The sequence below is a fragment of the Dreissena polymorpha genome, chromosome 1, assembly GCF_020536995.1.
Source record: "Dreissena polymorpha isolate Duluth1 chromosome 1, UMN_Dpol_1.0, whole genome shotgun sequence".
In the NCBI taxonomy this organism is placed as follows: Eukaryota; Metazoa; Mollusca; class Bivalvia; order Myida; family Dreissenidae; genus Dreissena; species Dreissena polymorpha.
In genome coordinates, this window is record NC_068355.1 from 119453198 (window position 1) to 119471632 (window position 18435).

Here is an 18435-nt window from a genome sequence, read left to right on the forward strand (position 1 = left end):
GATTAAAAACCACGCATCTTAACTTCCGGTCGTGGGTTATTTAACAACAAACAATAAGGTACACGAATTATTTCGATTGTAACAAGATTTTTACTAAATATTTATACAATGTATATTATTTTTCTTGTGTACTATTTTATGTGAAGTTCTGCCCATAAAAATAACTTTCGGCTGTTCTGTCAATCAAAACTGCAACTTTCATTCATTTATTGCCGGATTATTACGCTGGTGGAAAATGTATCGGCATGTTTTGTTTAGTTACAGCGCGTGCTTTCAGTGTATAAGGTCCGCCCACAATTATTGCAGAAAATCCGATTTTTTTCTTTGTTTTTATGAAAGTTTACTGACTGTATCATGCATGAAATGCACAATTTCCACGAGGATATTATCGAGGTTTTAATCTCCAAAGTAACTGTCAACGATTTTATTACACATTACGGACCGATTAGTGGGCTAGGTATAAGCCAGTGAAATTATCGATTGACATTGACACTGGGTTATTCACGCTTGACTAATACACAACCGCGCGAATCTTCGTTGTTTGGGGTCATACGCTGATACTTGTCGGCTGACGTGCAATAGTCTGGTCCTGGCCGGTTTAGAGACTGCAGTGAATGGTTTATCACACCTAATCAACTAAGAATGTAATAAGGGTATGCTAGCATGTGCACTGCGTAATCGATTTCATGACATGGGAATTTTAGCAAACAGAATCGGACCGACTCTTTGGGATTCTCAATCGGTCTTTCATGACCCAAATCGGTCTAGGACCGACAAAACCGAAAAAAAATTGATCCCTGGCAATAGCCATTTCAACGCTAGATGAGGTATAGTAACAAAGATTTAGTGAGATTGAATGCTTGTTTTTATATTTTTGTGGCACAATTTATTCCATTTAATTTCCAGCAACAATACCGACAAACATGATTCGATTTATATATGTGTGGATCTGTGTATAATCAGCTAAATGTGCATATTCTGCCTTAATATGTTTGTCACTCTATACAGTTAACTGTTAGTGTTTTTCCCAGGAGGGCAAAGGGGCATGGCGCATTACTTTCAAAGAGGACATTTTAGTGCGCAGTTTAGGCAAAAAAGGGCCAAAGCGTTCCGTGAATACCTGAATTAGGGAGAAACATGTAATCGCATCAGAGGCAGTTGTGGAAAAAAATATAAACAAGCACATTTAATGGTAATAGATGTATTTAACTTACTATGATTTATATTAATACATTAACCTTGCAATGTACATTTAAGTTCCATGCTGTTTCAATAAACTGTACAGCACGACAAATATAATAAAGCAATATATGCGTATGAATCTGATTATACAAAGATCCACTAACATATAAATGAAACCATGTTTGTCTTATCCCATTTTCTAACAATAATCTTGACAGATGTTTAAAATAACATTGCGAGTAAATTGATCGCTAACAATATGCAAACACTCGTTTCCGTGACATACATCCACCGAGTAGATTACAAATAAATAAATAATGTTGTTGCTATCTAAAACATTTTTATGCATCGTTGATTATCACAGACATTTCATTAATTCCTTCTTAATATGTAATCTCCATCGTTAATTCAATCGTTTACGACGTTATTTGCCATTTTTTCCGAGTCACAATTTAATTCTGTATAGTCCGCCATGTTGATAAAATGTCAAATGATGTAAGCGACAGGTGCGCATAGCAACGTTAAATCGTATACGCGATTCGCATTTTGTTAAATAAGTATACGTCTCAGTAATTATTTGAATAATTAGATCTAATTATCTTAAAGACGAAAACGTTAAGAACAAGGGCTGTTTGTAAAACATGCATGCCCCCCATATGTGCTGTCCGTTGTAGTGGCAGCCATTGTGTGAATACGATTTTTGTCACTGTGACCTTGACCTTTGACCTAGTGACCTGAAAATCAATAGGGGTCATCTGCGGGTCACGATCAATGTACCTATTAAGTGTCATGATCCTAGGCAAAAGCGTTCTTGAGTTATCATCCGAAAATCATTTTACTATTTCGGGTCACCGTGACCTTGACCTTTGACCTTGTGACCTCAAAATCAATAGGGGTAATCTGCAAGTCATGATCAATCTACCTATGAAGTTTCATGATCCTAGGCGTATGCGTTCTTGAGTTATCATCCCAAAACCATTTTACTATTTCGGGTCACCGTGACCTTGACCTTTGACCCAGTGACCTCAAAATCTATAGGGGTCATCTGCGAGTCATGATCAATCTACCCATGAAGTTTCATGATCCAAGGCGTATGCGTTCTTGAGTTATCATCCGGAAACCATTTTACTTTTTCGGGTCACTGTGACCTTGACCTTTGACCTAGTGACCTCAAAATCAATAGGGGTCATCTGCAAGTCATGATCAATCTACCCATGAAGTTTCATGATCCTAGGCGTATGCGTTCTTGAGTTATCATTCAAAAACCATTTTACTATTTCTGGTCACCTTGACCTTTGACCTAGTGACCTCAAAATCAATAGGGGTATCTGCGAGTCATGATCAATGTACCTATGAAGTTTCATGATCCTAGGCCCAAGCTTTCTTGAGTTATCGTCTGACAACCACCTGGTGGACGGACCGACCGACAGACCGACATGAGCAAAGCAATATACCCCCTCTTCTTTGAAGGGGGGCATAATAAATTTGTTTGTGATTTTAAATGTAATTATGCGTAAAAATATATGTTTTGATATAACTGAATAATGCATGCAATGCAAAATAGCCACGAGAATAACATCGAGTTTTTCATCAAAAGTCCCGAAGTAATTATTTTATCGTGGAGGAAAACACATTGCCGACCGAAAAGTGCGCTTGGTATAACAAAGCCTTCGGCATTATCGATTGATACTGACACGGGGTTATTCACGCATGACTAATTCACAGCTTTGGAGCAGTCAGAGACCTACCTATAAATCGAGCACTGTAATAGATTAAATCTGCTCGATTTATATAGTCGATTAGACGTTGACGTCTCGCGAGTAAATCAAGCACAGTTGGAGCGTCACAGACAATCAAGGAAGCTGATTTTGGGGACCAAGTTAGATCGTAAGGCAATAAAGATGTTATCGATAAGGGCGGGTGGCAAAATTTGCCTTTGAAAAAAAAGGGCGCGTGGCGAAATTTGCCTTTGAAAAGGGCAGAGTGGCGATCCGGGAGGGCGGCGTGGCTTTTCGCCACACTAAAATGGCCTTGGAAAACACTAACTGTAACGGAATGTTAGTGAAATAGAAGATATTAAAAGGTAAACATATTAAATATATTAATTAATCTGTATTAAATACATCAATTACACTCAATCATGTATGTTTATATGTGTAAGTACTTTCCCAAAACTGAAAAGTACTCTTTATTTCTTCAAATCAGAGTGTTCACACTTTATTTTTGCCCTTTCTAAAATCAACCACCTGCCTTAAAATACCTTTTAAAAATTTACTTTGCAATATCCCTCCAGTATAAAAAACTAAAAACTGAGGACTGTGAAGTTTACAACTGGACTGCAAATTATTTCTCCTTGCAGGCAAGTCTGGCTTGTAAATTGTGACGGTCTTTCGACATGTCTGATGACTGAGTCGGACAGTGGCAGAAATTGCTAGCTGAAGATCACCTTCAAAAGCTTGTGAATATTAAATTACCATTTAAAACAAGCATGTAACATTTAATTTAGGTTTTGTGAAAGCATTTAAAGTTGAAACAAATTTATAATAAACATGGCAGTCATGTACGCAATAAAATCTTTAAGTAAAGAATACAAGCTTTGATAAAATAATTTAAGATAATTTTATTAACATAAAAACAACAATTTTTTATAATTTCTAAGATCAACACATTTTACAGACACAAAGCTTTAAGGGGAAAATCTGTCACATATGTATCTTTGGCATTTTTAGTCTTTTCACAAATTTAAGGTATCTTAAAAAATGTGCATTAACACATCAGATGTTAAATTAATGATTTCTTCTTTCCATTTATAAAAAAAGTAAACCCATTACTATTATAGACTTTTTCTGGGATGAAATATGTTGAATTTAGCAACATTTTATGTTAAGTAATACATCTGTTTTGCATTTTCTAAGTTTAACAACTTAAAACAGACTGTTCTGAATATTCCCAGAAAGTCAATAGATAATCTATAGATATACAGGCCTTTTCCGCTCCATTTTGGGAAAACACCACACTGGAATTTTGGGAATTTGGCGTCGTGAAAAATCCCATTTTGGGAAAAACAATAATCGCAAAACTGGCTCAATTGGGAAAAATAATCGCATGTAAATAGTGTTTCTTCTATTTCAAAGGAGCTGTTAACTGGTAAATAACGACTATTTTGATTACATTTAATTAAAATTTTACAAAATATTATGAACATGTCTGATAAGTGCAGGGTTTTTAATCTGATTTTGGGGAAAGGGCCTGGCCTTTTTTAAAGGTAAAAAAATGCGCGAAACGCAAGATTTTTGGGGGAAATAAGGAAAGTCTTAAATAATTAATTTAACATATTTTACTGTTTTCAAAAAAAATTCAAGGCAACAGATAATTTAATTATGCAATATTTTTCTATTTTCTACACTGGATCAGGTTAACTTATATATATACTTAAAGGTTTAAAAAAAAATTTTTTTTTTTGGAATTGGGGAAAAAAAATTAAATTGGGAAAAAAACAACCAGATTTGCATTGGGAATGGGGCCGAAATTCGGACCCTTGGCATAGGGCGGAAAAGGCCTGATATAGATAGTCTATACTCTATAGATAGTAAACAAGAGTGTTAAGAAAGTTTTGCTATACATGTAGCTATTTGAGAAAAATTGCCCAGCCCCTGGCAGCAATGCTTTAAAAACAAGATGTGTTTGTGAAACACTATGTCCCAGTATATGACGTTTTACCTTGGAGGATGACCTTGACCCTTCACCACTCAAAATGTGCAGCTCCATGAGATACACATGCATGTCAAATATAAAATTGCTAGCTTCAATATTGCAGAAGTGACATTACATGAGCAATTTTGACCCATATATTTGACCTTGAAGGATGACCTTGACCTTTCACCACTCAAAATGTGCAGCTCCATGGGATACACATGCATGCCAAATATCAAGTTGCTATCTTCAATATTGCAAAATTACTCATCAAATGAGCGATTTTGGCCACATATATTTGACCTCTGACCTTGAAGTATGACCTTGACCTTTCACCTTTCAAAATGTGCAGCTCCATGACATACACATGCATGCCAAATATCAAGTTGCTATCTTGAATATTGAAATATTGCAAAAGTGTAGATTAAATGAGCGATTTTGACCCATATATTTGACCTTTGACCTTGAAGGATGACCTTGACCTTGACCTTTCACCAATCAAAATGTGCAGCTCCATGAGCATGCCAAATATCAAGTTGCTATCTTGAATATTGAAATATTGCAAAAGTGTACATTAAATGAGCGATTTTGACCCATATATTTGACCTTTGACCTTGAAGGATGACCTTGACCTTTCACCACTCAAAATGTGCAGCTCCATGAGATACATATGCATGCCAAATATCAAGTTGCTATCTTCAATATTGCAAAAGCTATTGCAAATGTTAAAGTTGGCGCAAACAAACCAACAGACCAACAGACAGGGCAGAAACAATATGTCCCCCACTACTATAGTGGGGGACATAAAAACAACAGAACCATAATCAAACTGAGCTGACATATCATAAGAATAAATATTCTGACCAAGTTTCGTGAAGATTGGACAATAAATGTGACTTTAATGGTGTTAACAAGGTTTAACCATATCCATAATAGAAAACTGGCCAGCCCTCTGACGGCCATGTTTTTCAACAAACCTGGACCATCTTAACACTCAGCTGTGATATCATTACAAGAAATGCTCAAGCATGTATCATGAGTATCTTGATGATTGGCTATATATAAATTTTACAGTGTGGACAAGGTTTTACTATTTCTTTAATTTTCTTTAATTTGAATATATAACTTTTAAATTAAAACTATTAAAAACAAATAACATTTTAACTTAGCAGTTAAAACCATCTCGTTGGATTAAATTACTTTTAAATTATTACTATATAATAATATTTTAAATTCATAAAATTATTGATAAATCATATTTGATGTGGGATGCATAACAATTGCCCTTTGTGTGTCGTTTGTTGTGCCTTATGAATGGTGTATCATGTGTTGTCAACATTTACCTTGTTTACAATGTAAGAGGCCACAGTTATTGTCCAATCTTAATGAAAATAGATCACATTTCTCTTAATATTATCTTGGCCAAGTTTGAAACTTGGTCACATGATTTAAAAACTAGGTCACTTCTAGTTCAATTTAAAGAACCAATCAAACATTAATTTAACTTAACAATGTAAACTGTGTGTCAGAATTGTGTATATAATCTATGGACTATTGTTATCATTGCTGTAGAACATAATACTTTGTAAAACTAAACATTAAACTAATCAACATTAAGGTGAGTTACTTGTGCCTGTATTCTGAACAATGAACTGTGTCTCAAACACCAAATCTCCACAGCAGCATAATACAATCATAAAATCTAACAGTAAGCATGTAGTGCTCAGGTGAGCTAAAAAAAACTGGTAAGTTTAGGACTAAATTTTATCAATTGTATATAACTGCTTGCAACTGTGAGTGCATTATTGGTAGATAGTATCACTAGTGGTTAACCAGCATCAACCGTGTATACTCCTCTAATAGCAATTGAAGTAAACATGAAATTAAAGAATGGTGCACAATATTGGTTTTGATTTGGATGACTTGCTGTGAAATGGTATTTACTATTCAAAAACTGGTAAAAAGTAGTGTGGAATACAACTGTATAGTGACTTTTTGTTAATCAAAGACAACAATGTCGGACAATTTTAAAACTATAATATGAATTGAGACCTTTTGTTGGAAAACTGATCAATAGTAGTAAGTAAAGCAAACGCAACTTAACAATAAAGAGACATGATGAAGTTTAGACAGAGATTGGTGCTGACAATATCAGTGTTGGTTTCAACCATAGGTGGTGGATTTTTGTTTAAACATTACAACAAGACATTACAATAAATATCACAAAAAAACTTCGAGCACTGTCAGACCCAAATGTTGCATATCAAACACCCAAGTTTTAAAGGGCAAAATGAAATATCACAAAATAAATCTTCAGGGAAAAAGTATGTATATTTCACAGAGAAATTTGTGCTTAACAAATTTCCTTTCTCATCATGGTTTAACAAAAACAATCAAATAGAGAATTGTGGGGATCGCTTAATAGTTTATGGCAATTATTTTGGAACAGCAAGGAATATTGTTATGCACCCTGACAGACGGATCAATTTTCAAAAATTTGTGTTGGACGGATTTGATTTGCCTTCAAAGGAGATAAACTGTCAAAAATTACACATCATTTTCATATCAATGTATCACCCAAGAAATGCTGATGGAAGTGTTGGAAGAAAGATTTTCAATGAGGCAGAAGTTGTGGAAACACTATTGAAGCTTTTTCCTAGTGCTAATATACAGCCTATTTTGATGGAAGCCCTCCCAATGAAGTTCCAATTGGAAATCAGCAGCCAGACAGACTTGTTGATTGGAATGCACGGGGCTGGCATGACGCACATTGCATTTCTACCGAAGCATGCTGCAGTGCTGGAACTGTTTCCAAAGGGCTTTAAGCTGTATCGTGCCCATTCTATGTGTTTCCAAAGCCTTACAATGTGGAGAGGCATGCACTATGACTCTTGGGAAAACATGGATGCAAATCTAGAATTGCCACATGACTACACAATTGTGCCTACAGACGTCATTGCTAAAAAAACACTGAAACTAGTGGAACAGATCTGCTTAAAAAAGCTACAGTACAGTTCATTTATTAAATTCTGTTAACAAAATAGTGGTGCACTGAGATGCAAGTATTACAGAATAACATTCACATGATGCATATTATTATTCTTACCACATGCTTATCACATATTCTTAAGCGACAATCTTAAATATTCAACACATCTAAATCAAAGCTCTTCTTCTATCCACAATATTATTGGTTAGTATTTTTGATTTGGATACTTGAATATGGGAATGTTCACAAATATCCAGTTTTGCATGCAAAAATTATTGCACATTTATCCTTTGTGATGCTGAATGTACTTCTATATGCAAGTTATTACAAACAGTAACACATTATTGTCTCCTTGGAGATAATTTTCCCTATTTATCACTAAAAATTATACCTTTCTTATTTGTCAAAAATAAATAATTTAGCTAGAATACATAATTTAACATTAAAATGTTTGCCTTATTAGTAGACAAGCTGAAGCAGTCGCCAGCCTGCTGTATATAAAACATTTAATATAATGTCCCAATTAGAGACATGACATGTGTTATTTAAATGAATGAGAAACAACTTACAACTTGGATGATTCACACCTATTTTTTTTTAAATTTGACAGTACAAAATTTAAGAACGATTTTATTGTGCAGAGTAACAGAGCTGTTCCCATCTTCAGTGCATTGTATAAACAATTACGGACATTGTGATGATTTTTTATAGTGCATAGAGACTGTTGGGCAAAAGCTAGTTAAACTTAGGAAAAATATCCAGAAAAAAATAGCCACGATCGGGTTGATTCACAGTTCTAAAGTTCCCTATTTACTACACGTACGCACTGTGAACGGGAACAAAACTAAATAATTCCTAATGTTGTTAAGCAGAATGATGAGTGGCATATTTTTCGAAATTGCAAACGTTCAGAATTCTACTCTTGAGAAACAAATAAATGAATCAAGGAATTTTTTTACAATTCAACTATGATTTCGAAGGAGTCCGATGGACTTCCTTGACACAAAAACAAGGCGTCCGAGTCTCATTCCCAGGAGTCTGGGACTCCCACTAGTGTCAAACGCTGCTTTATTATGAAATCCCATCATGTGCAACCATTGTATAGGCCGCACATGAACATGTATTTTTACTACATCAAAGGGGTTAGCTACATGACAGTCAAAATGGCGATGTCCATGTCCAGACAGGTATGTTATATACCATACATTACTTGCAATTTTTTAAATGCCCCTTTCTAACCATATCAGCAAGAATTTTACTAGCATTTATTTTGTATTATCATTCGCTCTTTACAGTACAGCTCACGCAAAACCAACCAAATCCGCGGCTACGCCGCGGACACACTCTTTTGTTTTCGAAATTACTCCGCATCCACAACGAGTATTCCCTCGGCATTATGCCGAGGCACTCCGCGATAATTCGCGGAGTTACGCCGCGTCTGTTCCTGCCTCGGCATCGATCCGCGGCATCACGCCGCGTCTTTACACGCGGCGGTTCGCCGAAAAAAATACAAATATTTATTATATACTATAACACATGTTAAATATTTTTTACATAAACGATTATTAAAAACAGATACAAATAATACGTTGATATATTTACTTCTGCGTGATTGTGTAAACCTTTGGTCAGCTTCTCTGCATACGGAACTTCATACATACTGATTTTGTAGGTCATTATAACCATATCAATGAACCTTTCACAGTTTAATCCCGAACATGATCTCGGAAACAAGATTTGCTTTAAACATCGAAAATAACATATTGAGTATCATAAAATTTGCGAAAATACATATGAGAACCAAACAACTATACACATAGAAAACAAATATAAATAATGTTGACAATTTTAATAAAAACTTATATTCGTTTATATTTAAAAATGATTACTTTCACTTCGTCCAGATTTTCAGAAATGGCCATGTACATGTTGCATCTAAATATAAATTTAATAAACGAAATTATCGGGCAATATATTGAAACATTAAACTCGGCATAAATGTAACTACCAAAATAATATTTTGCGACGCAAAACAGTATCATTATTGTGACAATTAAATACACTTGAAAATCTGCTGTTCTCATAGAAATTGCGCGAAAATAAAGATGACTTGTGTAATATCACGTTATCTGCCTGGAAAGCGTGAGCATTTTCATTGTAATTTTAATAAATCTGTGCAAATAATACGAGGATATAACAAGTAATACAAGCGTATGCGAATGTAAAAGGAAATGCAGTGAGAACCCCGCCTTAAAATATCGAATTTTATACTGAAACATTAGGCGGTTAATCTTTTGATTTGTCGGCATTTTTTGTACTGAAACATTAGGCGGTTAATCTTTTGATTTGTCGGCATTTTGTTTCATTTCAGACTCCATGCAGTTTTCAGATCATAATCTCAGTGCTTTATTACCCGAACTCGTTAGTTTCTGGACACGTGTGCTACTGAAAATAACCACCGGTTATGGCCCAAACAAGCACAAAGTGTCGAGTCCCCCGTGTGTTTTATCCCTAAATGTTAGATAAGCACGTGCACTATTAATTATTATGTTGGTCAGTACAAAAGGCCTTCTGAAAACCGCCGACTGCGTCTTTGTTTTATTGCTCAATCAAGCACCGATAATCCAATATCCCGTGTATTACAAATTAGATTAGCACGTGTCGTCTGTCAAAACCATGATTTATCAGTAAACATATTGAAGTAATTCTCGTATATGATCTCGGAAACGGGGCATTTACCATTACGATATTTTTTTCATAAAATTTGCTTAAAACAAATGAGAACCAATCAAACATACACAGACAAAACAAAATATAAATAATTATGACAAATTAAATGGAAAAAAAAACGTTGGTTTATTTTCGAAAAATCGCTTTTCCTTTCTCCCAATTTTCAGAAAATGACCTATACATCTTGCATAAAATCTAAATATAGATGACGCTGTTTATTGGTCGTTGTAAAAGAATATTAACTTTAAACCGCACTTTGTGTGCTATCAGATACAATACAGTAATTGTTGCAATATTGAACGAACTTTAATATGAAAATGATACAGCGTTTTTGACTTTTATTTTATTCAGGAAAATGTCAAAATCATTTGCGAGATACCCCGGTACTCAAATGGAAATTCACTACGAAGTTTTACAATGTTGTCTGCGCTACGTAGTTTTGTGTATCAATAAATTCACCCACGCCTATTTTCGCGCGCTTTTTGTTTAAGATAAACACTGGACATGAAAATATCATGGGCATATACATGTATTTATTTGTGTTACCCTTGTCCCGATTGGACACCTATTTCATCAAATCTTTATTAGAAACATATGCCGAAATTCATTTGATATTTTAGAAAAATGTTGGATGTCTGTGTTAATGAGTTTTCTTGAGTCAGTATTAACAAAGACCTATCAATATACATTGATAGGTCTTTGGTATTAATCAGAATTTGCATTTGAAAATGGAATACACGGGATTAGCGGGTAATGGATAGAGACGGGAAAATTCACATGTATGTGGTAATCGATAATGACAGTCATAAACGCATGTATCGGGGAAACGATAGACTCGGGATTATACGCATCTATCAGGGAAAGGGTTAAGAAACAGTTAATAAAGATAATTTGGACAGATGATGCAAAACCTTATTGTCAATGTATTATGTAGTGAATTGTTTCGCAACGTAGTAACGCTCCATGTAATAAATTTTATGATGCGAAACTCGGAGTCCATTTCTATCCGAGGTACATGTACATTGTAAATTATAATTAATACGATTGTCCGCCGAATGACTCGACATCATCAACAAATTACTCGGCATCATGCCGAGGCGAGTCGCGGAGACGAGATGCGGAGTGCCTCTGCGGACAGACGCGGCTACTCGGCGACCAGATAGTCGATTCCGAGTCGACTCCGCGAACACAAGATGGCGTCTGACTCCGCGGATCGCGGAATATGTTTGTTTTGCGTGAGCTGTACTGTATGTTGACTTTACTCGCTACAAAATTTCTTAGAAGGATGACCTAATTACAGCTCCACTAAGAAAATTTGCAGCGAGTAAAGCAAAGATATAAAGCAAATTTCATATCTGTACATACACATGGAAAATATGCAAAAACTTTTAGTGCCCACTGTGACCTTAACCTTAAAGCAAGAAACATGGTTGCTGCACACAACACATAGTATTGACAGGATTATTATTTGCGCCATTTAATTTTGAAATCCAATCATGCATAGGAAAAGTATGGGTGCACAAACATGTACTTTCACTATACACATAAGGAATATCAAAAACAGTCCACTGTGACCTTGACAATGAGAAAAACAACATTATTATTGCAAACAAGAAATTGTATTAACATCATGAACATTTGTGCCTATTTATATCAAAATTCAATAATGTAAAACTAAGTCTAGCTTGGTACAAAATGTCCCCACACATAAAAAGACACACACGCACTGACAGGGGACATACACACACAGACATGGGACATACAATATGCCCTTTCACCATTGTCAATGCAAGGGCATAAACAAGTTACAAAGGGGATTGAAATAATTCTTAACTACCATAACTGACATAACTAAAATAAATAACTTTTTTTTAAAGGAAATAATTTACCTGGACAATTCAATGCAAAAACAGTTGATAATCCTAAAAAGAACAGCCTAAAAAATAGATAAAAACCTAATGCAGTTAGGAACCAAAGAACTTGCCAATGACTGAGCATAGCTGAATGGCCTCCCCCTGGCAGCCAGAGGGCCCCTGGATGTAGTAGTGCTCCTGGAGCTCAATCTCATTCAGGTACGGCTGCACCCGTCCATACCAGGTGCAGGGGCCGCAAAGGGCCAGGCAGATACCCACACGGTACGGGCCCTTCTTCTGGATGTAAGTCTTCTGTTGAAACTTCTGGAAGATCTGGGCAAGGGACACGTATATACCAGTGTCCAGCATCATCAGTGCTGTCAGGGGGCCTGTAGACACACAAAGCAACAATTTAACATAAATTTGAGCCACGTTCTTAAAACAACGAAATGCAGTCCCCACAGGCTTATTAGAACAACACTTTAAGCTTGTATTGTATTTTTCATTTCAAGGAAGTCTCTTCTTAGCAACAATCCAGTTTAAGCTGAAAAGGTTATCACTGAATTACCTGTGAATAATGCACAAGCTCATCTGTGAAGTTATCACTGAATTACCTGTGTATAATGCACATGCTCATCTGTGAAGACATTTTACGCAGATGCATTTAAGCCCAGTCCCAGAACAAGACTCATTGCTTTGTTTGCTTAGTTGGATCTTTTCTGTTTACAATACTATTTCAGTCATATTTATAGTTTTCAGTTTCTAAACTGACATCCGCCTGGGTTAGGTTGTTTAACGGTACAAAAATAACATACTTATGCCAGTGAGGCTACTATTCCATCTGTCCGCATCTGCATCCGCATATCCACATCCGCAAAAAATACAACAAGTAGAAATGCACTGCGCTTATTCCATTCATCCGCATCCGCATATCCGCACGCGCAATAGGGGTCCGCAAAAGAATTCTCAAGTGAGAATTCTAATGTGGATGCGGACAAGATACGGACGGCATTTAGCACGATGAGGGGGCTGTCATCTCAAAAATGAACTGAAAAACTAATCGAATTCGTGAAAAATAACCCGGAATTATACAACCAACGCAGTTCTGCATATCAGGACTCTGATTTTGGAAAAGCATAGAAAAGGCACTAAAAGAAGATATTTTAGGCATTTACCATTTGTATTCGTTTACAGACAAAATGATGATTTGTACCTTATATCTACTTAAATTCACGCTTCTCCTTCATCATTATCATCTCAATTATAATTTTCAGTTTTATCCATATAATAAAAGAAAGATACGTTCGACGTATGCTGATAAATGGAATATAGGGTCCGTATTATGATTTTGCGGATACGGACACAGATACGGATGCGGATAGATGGAATACTAGCCTTTGTGACAACTGCCCTACTTAAATCAGCTCAGCTATCTAGCTCAGGGGTTTACAAACTGAGCTGTCAAGGTATTGCATGCATATGTGGTACCTGCTTTCAAGCAATATTTCAATGTCTCAGATAAATAGAGAATGTGTTGCAAAATCTCCATCCAACCTTGAGGGTTCAGGCTTTAACCCATTTATGCCTAGTGGACTCTCCCATCCTTCTAAATTGGATCAATTTATTCCCAAAATTAGGGATGTCTAGTATATTTATTTCTATATTTAGAATATTTCTTACAGAAATTCCTGTAAGCAAACAGTGCAGACCCAGATGAGACGCCGCATCATGCGGCGTCTCATCTGGGTCAACGCTGTTTGCCAAGGCCTATTTTCTAGACGCTAGGCATAAATGGGTTAATGCTCAGCTAAATTATGAACTTATTTCTTTTTAACAATTACCTGGTTTCCTATGTATACCATCATTTTGCCATTTCTAATGAGTAATTATTCTTACAATTAATACAATAAAATTATTGAGGAAAACATACTCTCAAGCAAAACTAAAAATGTCATAAAAATAAATACAATTATGTCACGATGGAGTGTGTGTTTGCAATTTCGAAAAAGAGGATAACTTTATTTGATGGGATGTATTTCATCAATGCATGCTTAATAATGGATCAAATGGTTTCACACTGAGCCCCTGATATACACAACTGATTTATTAGTACCGATACAACAAACACATGTACTTATTTAAGCTTGGGTTTTCGGAAAGCCTTTGTTTCAAGAAAAACAATCTTGAGTTCATAGCCTTCAAAGAACCAGTATTTGTTGATGGAAATGTCTTGATCATGTTCTCCTGCTGATGAATCAAACTTAGGGGACCTAAGTTAACCTACTGTAAGCTGGACACCAAAACCACTATAGCAGTTACCAATGTCTTTGGCATTTCCTGCTAAGATACGCATCTTGACGCGTTAGAAGTCCATGAGAAAATGAAATTAAATCAAAAACCTTTCTTACTAGATATAAGTTTTAAAGCCTTTATTTCCATCCCTAAGAGACTGATGAGCAGCAATTAGCATAAAGCCTGAACAGACTGCAAGTCTTTGCATCTGAGCAGGAGAGGGTTAAGCCCATTAACCCTGGCCCAAGTTACCATGAGCGTCAATGCCCGGCACATGGTACACGTAGTTCTCCTGGTCCTCTAGTTTCACTTCCAGGTTGAACATCTTCTCTGTCACCACACTGGACTTGTCATACATCAGGTCCATTCTTGAGTAGCACAGAAGAAATAGATGTCATAGAAAACCTGGTACGCCTCTACCCCACAAGTTTGAATAAAGTACGACAAAATGTATTTTTAGTATTAATTATGTTAGGGCATATTACATAGACTTCAACAAATATTTACATAATTTCTCATAACGAAGCCGACAAGATTAGGTCGTTTTTATGAAAATTTACCAAATGATTCCACAGCAATGTTAATTCTTCCATCTTTAATCCCATTGTGATTTTAAAAACTAGATCTCTAAAGGTATTATGACTTCATTGAGTACTGTCTACAGGCTGATATCATGCAAGGGAAGGAATTGGAAGGGAAGACATCTCACATTGCAAGATCTATCTGATTTCTTACCTCATGGCACACTGCCTGAGTGCAGATATCAGGCGTGGGAAGGGGTTGGGAGGGAAGACGTCACCCCCAGCAAGATCTATCAGGTATCCATTCCATAGCTCATCCACATGAATGTCCAACATGTACTGGAGCATACACAGGAACAGACTTTAAAATACAGTTGACATTTTCAGAGAATATTGTATCACTCACAGTTATACTTTGCCTTTAAAGATGAAAACCCTTTTATAGCATTTGCATTATAAATGTTTTCATAATAATTAACTATAAGGCGATTGTATGAGGAATTGTTTGGTGAATTAAGACCCAAGACATACCTTCATCAGGACGTTCTCTTTAACCATGGCCTGGGGTGACATGTCTTTGGCTATACACGCCTTAATGTTTATCACTGAAAGTTACAAAAACATGCTTATAGCATTGGGCACCGTCTGGCAAGAAAAAAAATTGAGGTGCAAAGAACTGTCAGTGACATTATGATTATGAGAGTTTCAGGTAGATCTATTTCGTATTCCATGCATGAAAGATGCCTAGCTAGTTAAGAACATTGATAAACAGATTAACTGACTCATAGCCTAAAGAGACAAAATATCAAAATGGCAGGCTACACAATACTGTTGCCCTGTTGCTAGGTTACTCAATACCCCTCTTGCAATGGTATCATGTTTGCCCTGTTGCCATAGTGATGACATACCTGAGGTCTCATGTCTCTTGATGTGCTCATCCTCAACGCCGTGTTTGATGACCTCATCTTCTACACTTTCATGTTCCCCGGGCTACATTAACATATCACAAATCTATTAAATAAACAAGAGGGCCTGGAAGGCCCAAAGTCGCTCACCTGAGATAACAAGATATTATTGGGACAAATCTTCTGACCAAATTTCATGAAGATCGGAAAATAAATGTGGCCTCTAGAGTGTTAACAAGGTTTTACTATAGCCATATAAGGAAAAATGCCGCACCCATGTTTTTCAAGCAAAGGTTACCATTTTCAAACTCATCCAAGATATCATTGGGACAAATCTTCTGACCAAGTTTCATGAAGATCGAAAAATAAATGTGGCCTCTAGAGTGTTAACAAAGTTTTACTATAGACATAAAAGGAAAAATGCCCTGCCCCCTGGCGGCCATGTTTTTCATCCAACCGGCATTATTTTCAAACTCGTCCAAGAGATAATTGGGATAAATCTTCTGACCAAATTTCATGAAGATCGGACAATAAATGTGGCCTTCAGAGAGTTAACAAGATTTTACTATAGCCATATACATGTATAGCCATATAAGGAAAAATGCCCGGCCCCTTGGCAGCCATGTTTTTCAAGCAAAGGTTACCATTTTTGAACTCATCCAAGATATCATTGGGACAAATCTTCTGAGCAAGTTTCATTAAGATTGGAAAATAAATGTGGCCTCTGAGTGTTAACAAGGTTTTACTAAAGCCATATAAGGAAAAATGCCCCGCCCCCTGGCGGCCATGTTTTTCAACCAAAAGGCATCATTTTTTAACTCATCCAAGATATTATTGGGATGAATCTTCTGACCAAGTTTCATGAAGATTGGACAATAAATGTGATCTCTAGAGTGTTAACAAGATTGTACATGTACTATAGCCATATATAGCCTTATAAGTAAAAATCCCCCGCCCCTTGGCAGCCATGTTTTTCAAGCAAACGTAACCATTATAACTCATCCAAGATATGATTGAGACCAATCTTCTGACCAAAATTTCATGAAGATTGGACAATAAATGTTGCCTCTAGAGTTAACAAGGCAAATGTTGACGGACGATGCACGACAGACAAAAGGCGATCACAAAAGCTCACCATGAGCACGTTGAAAAGTTTCAAGCAAGTTTTAGAATATTAGGCAAAAACACATGTTCAAAAGGTTGCAATATAGCCATATTAGGAAAACTTTCTCGCCTCCTGGTTTTAATGTTTATTGTTTTTTAATTTAACATACATAACATTACTAATTTTAACCTCCCCATAGACATGATTTGAACAAACATGGAAGGGGACCAGCATACTTTTTTAAATTGCCATATTACACACCACAAAGCCTAGAGGTTTGAGAAGGTATTGTTTTTTAGATTTAACTATATAAATATTAAGGGAACAAGTAACCGCCTGGGTGAGGGCAGTCTTGACCACAGTGGCATGGTTTTAATTAACTTGGTAGACGACTATAGCATGATGTTGCAAACCTAATTACAAACCTCCCTGTCTTGGGGTTTTAGAGAAGATGTTATAAGTTTCAGCTATATTCATGCAATGGAAACAAGTAGCCCCCAGGGCTGGGCCTGTAATATATGTCCAACACGTGTCTGCATGTTTATCTCTATGCGCATGCCCACTGACCGCTACCCAGCACTAGCCACATGCTATCTGCCAGTTGTAAAATAAACGTCTTAGAAACAGCACGCATGTCTTGACTTGATTGTCTATAATTGCCTTATCTTATTTGTGATACTACTAAGACTATGTACATGTGTACGACAAACAAACTATAACTATTAACATAACATAACATAACCTGCACAGGCTATCAAGGGAAACACCTGCTTTTATTTGTATTTCTCCTTTAAAGAAGGTCTCTTCTTAGCAAAAATCCAGATAGTGTTGTCCATGATCAGCCAGTGTGGACTGCATTTTATCAAAGAATGTGATATCAAACACATAACATAGAAAAAATGTATCAAAAGGGAATGGCTTAGCCTACACTTTGTAAAAAGGTTTCCCTTGTCTCAAAAAATCCATAAACATCACAAGAGCATTTGATACCAAAATGCCAAAGAGCAGTGAAGTTTTATCATTATATATCACATGGAATTAAAGCAAATAAAATACAATTCATATAAAAGCATTTGTGTTTAAAAAGCTGAAAGTGAAAGAACATCCAAGATTAAACCATACAGAACTAAGCTCACATGCTTTTCACTGCTATATACACAAAAAG

The 18435-nt window shown here is 36.1% G+C and overlaps 1 protein-coding gene across 7 annotated transcripts in view; it reads right to left on the reverse strand.

Annotated features, from left to right (window-relative positions):
• The window catches only part of LOC127846943 (uncharacterized), a 115597-nt gene that overhangs the window by 25952 nt on the left and 71210 nt on the right, over window positions 1-18435 (reverse strand). For all 7 annotated transcript variants that reach the window (XR_008033748.1, XM_052378381.1, XM_052378429.1 and 4 more), the window contains 5 exons: window positions 16169-16250; window positions 15792-15865; window positions 15475-15599; window positions 14992-15107; window positions 12579-12836 (listed from right to left, as the gene is read on the reverse strand). Coding sequence is in view for 6 of the 7 variants with exons in the window: in XM_052378381.1 (XP_052234341.1) it covers window positions 12579-12836; window positions 14992-15107; window positions 15475-15599; window positions 15792-15865; window positions 16169-16250 (655 nt within the window). In the remaining variant the exon portion in view is untranslated. The remainder of the gene's footprint in view (window positions 1-12578; window positions 12837-14991; window positions 15108-15474; window positions 15600-15791; window positions 15866-16168; window positions 16251-18435) is intronic.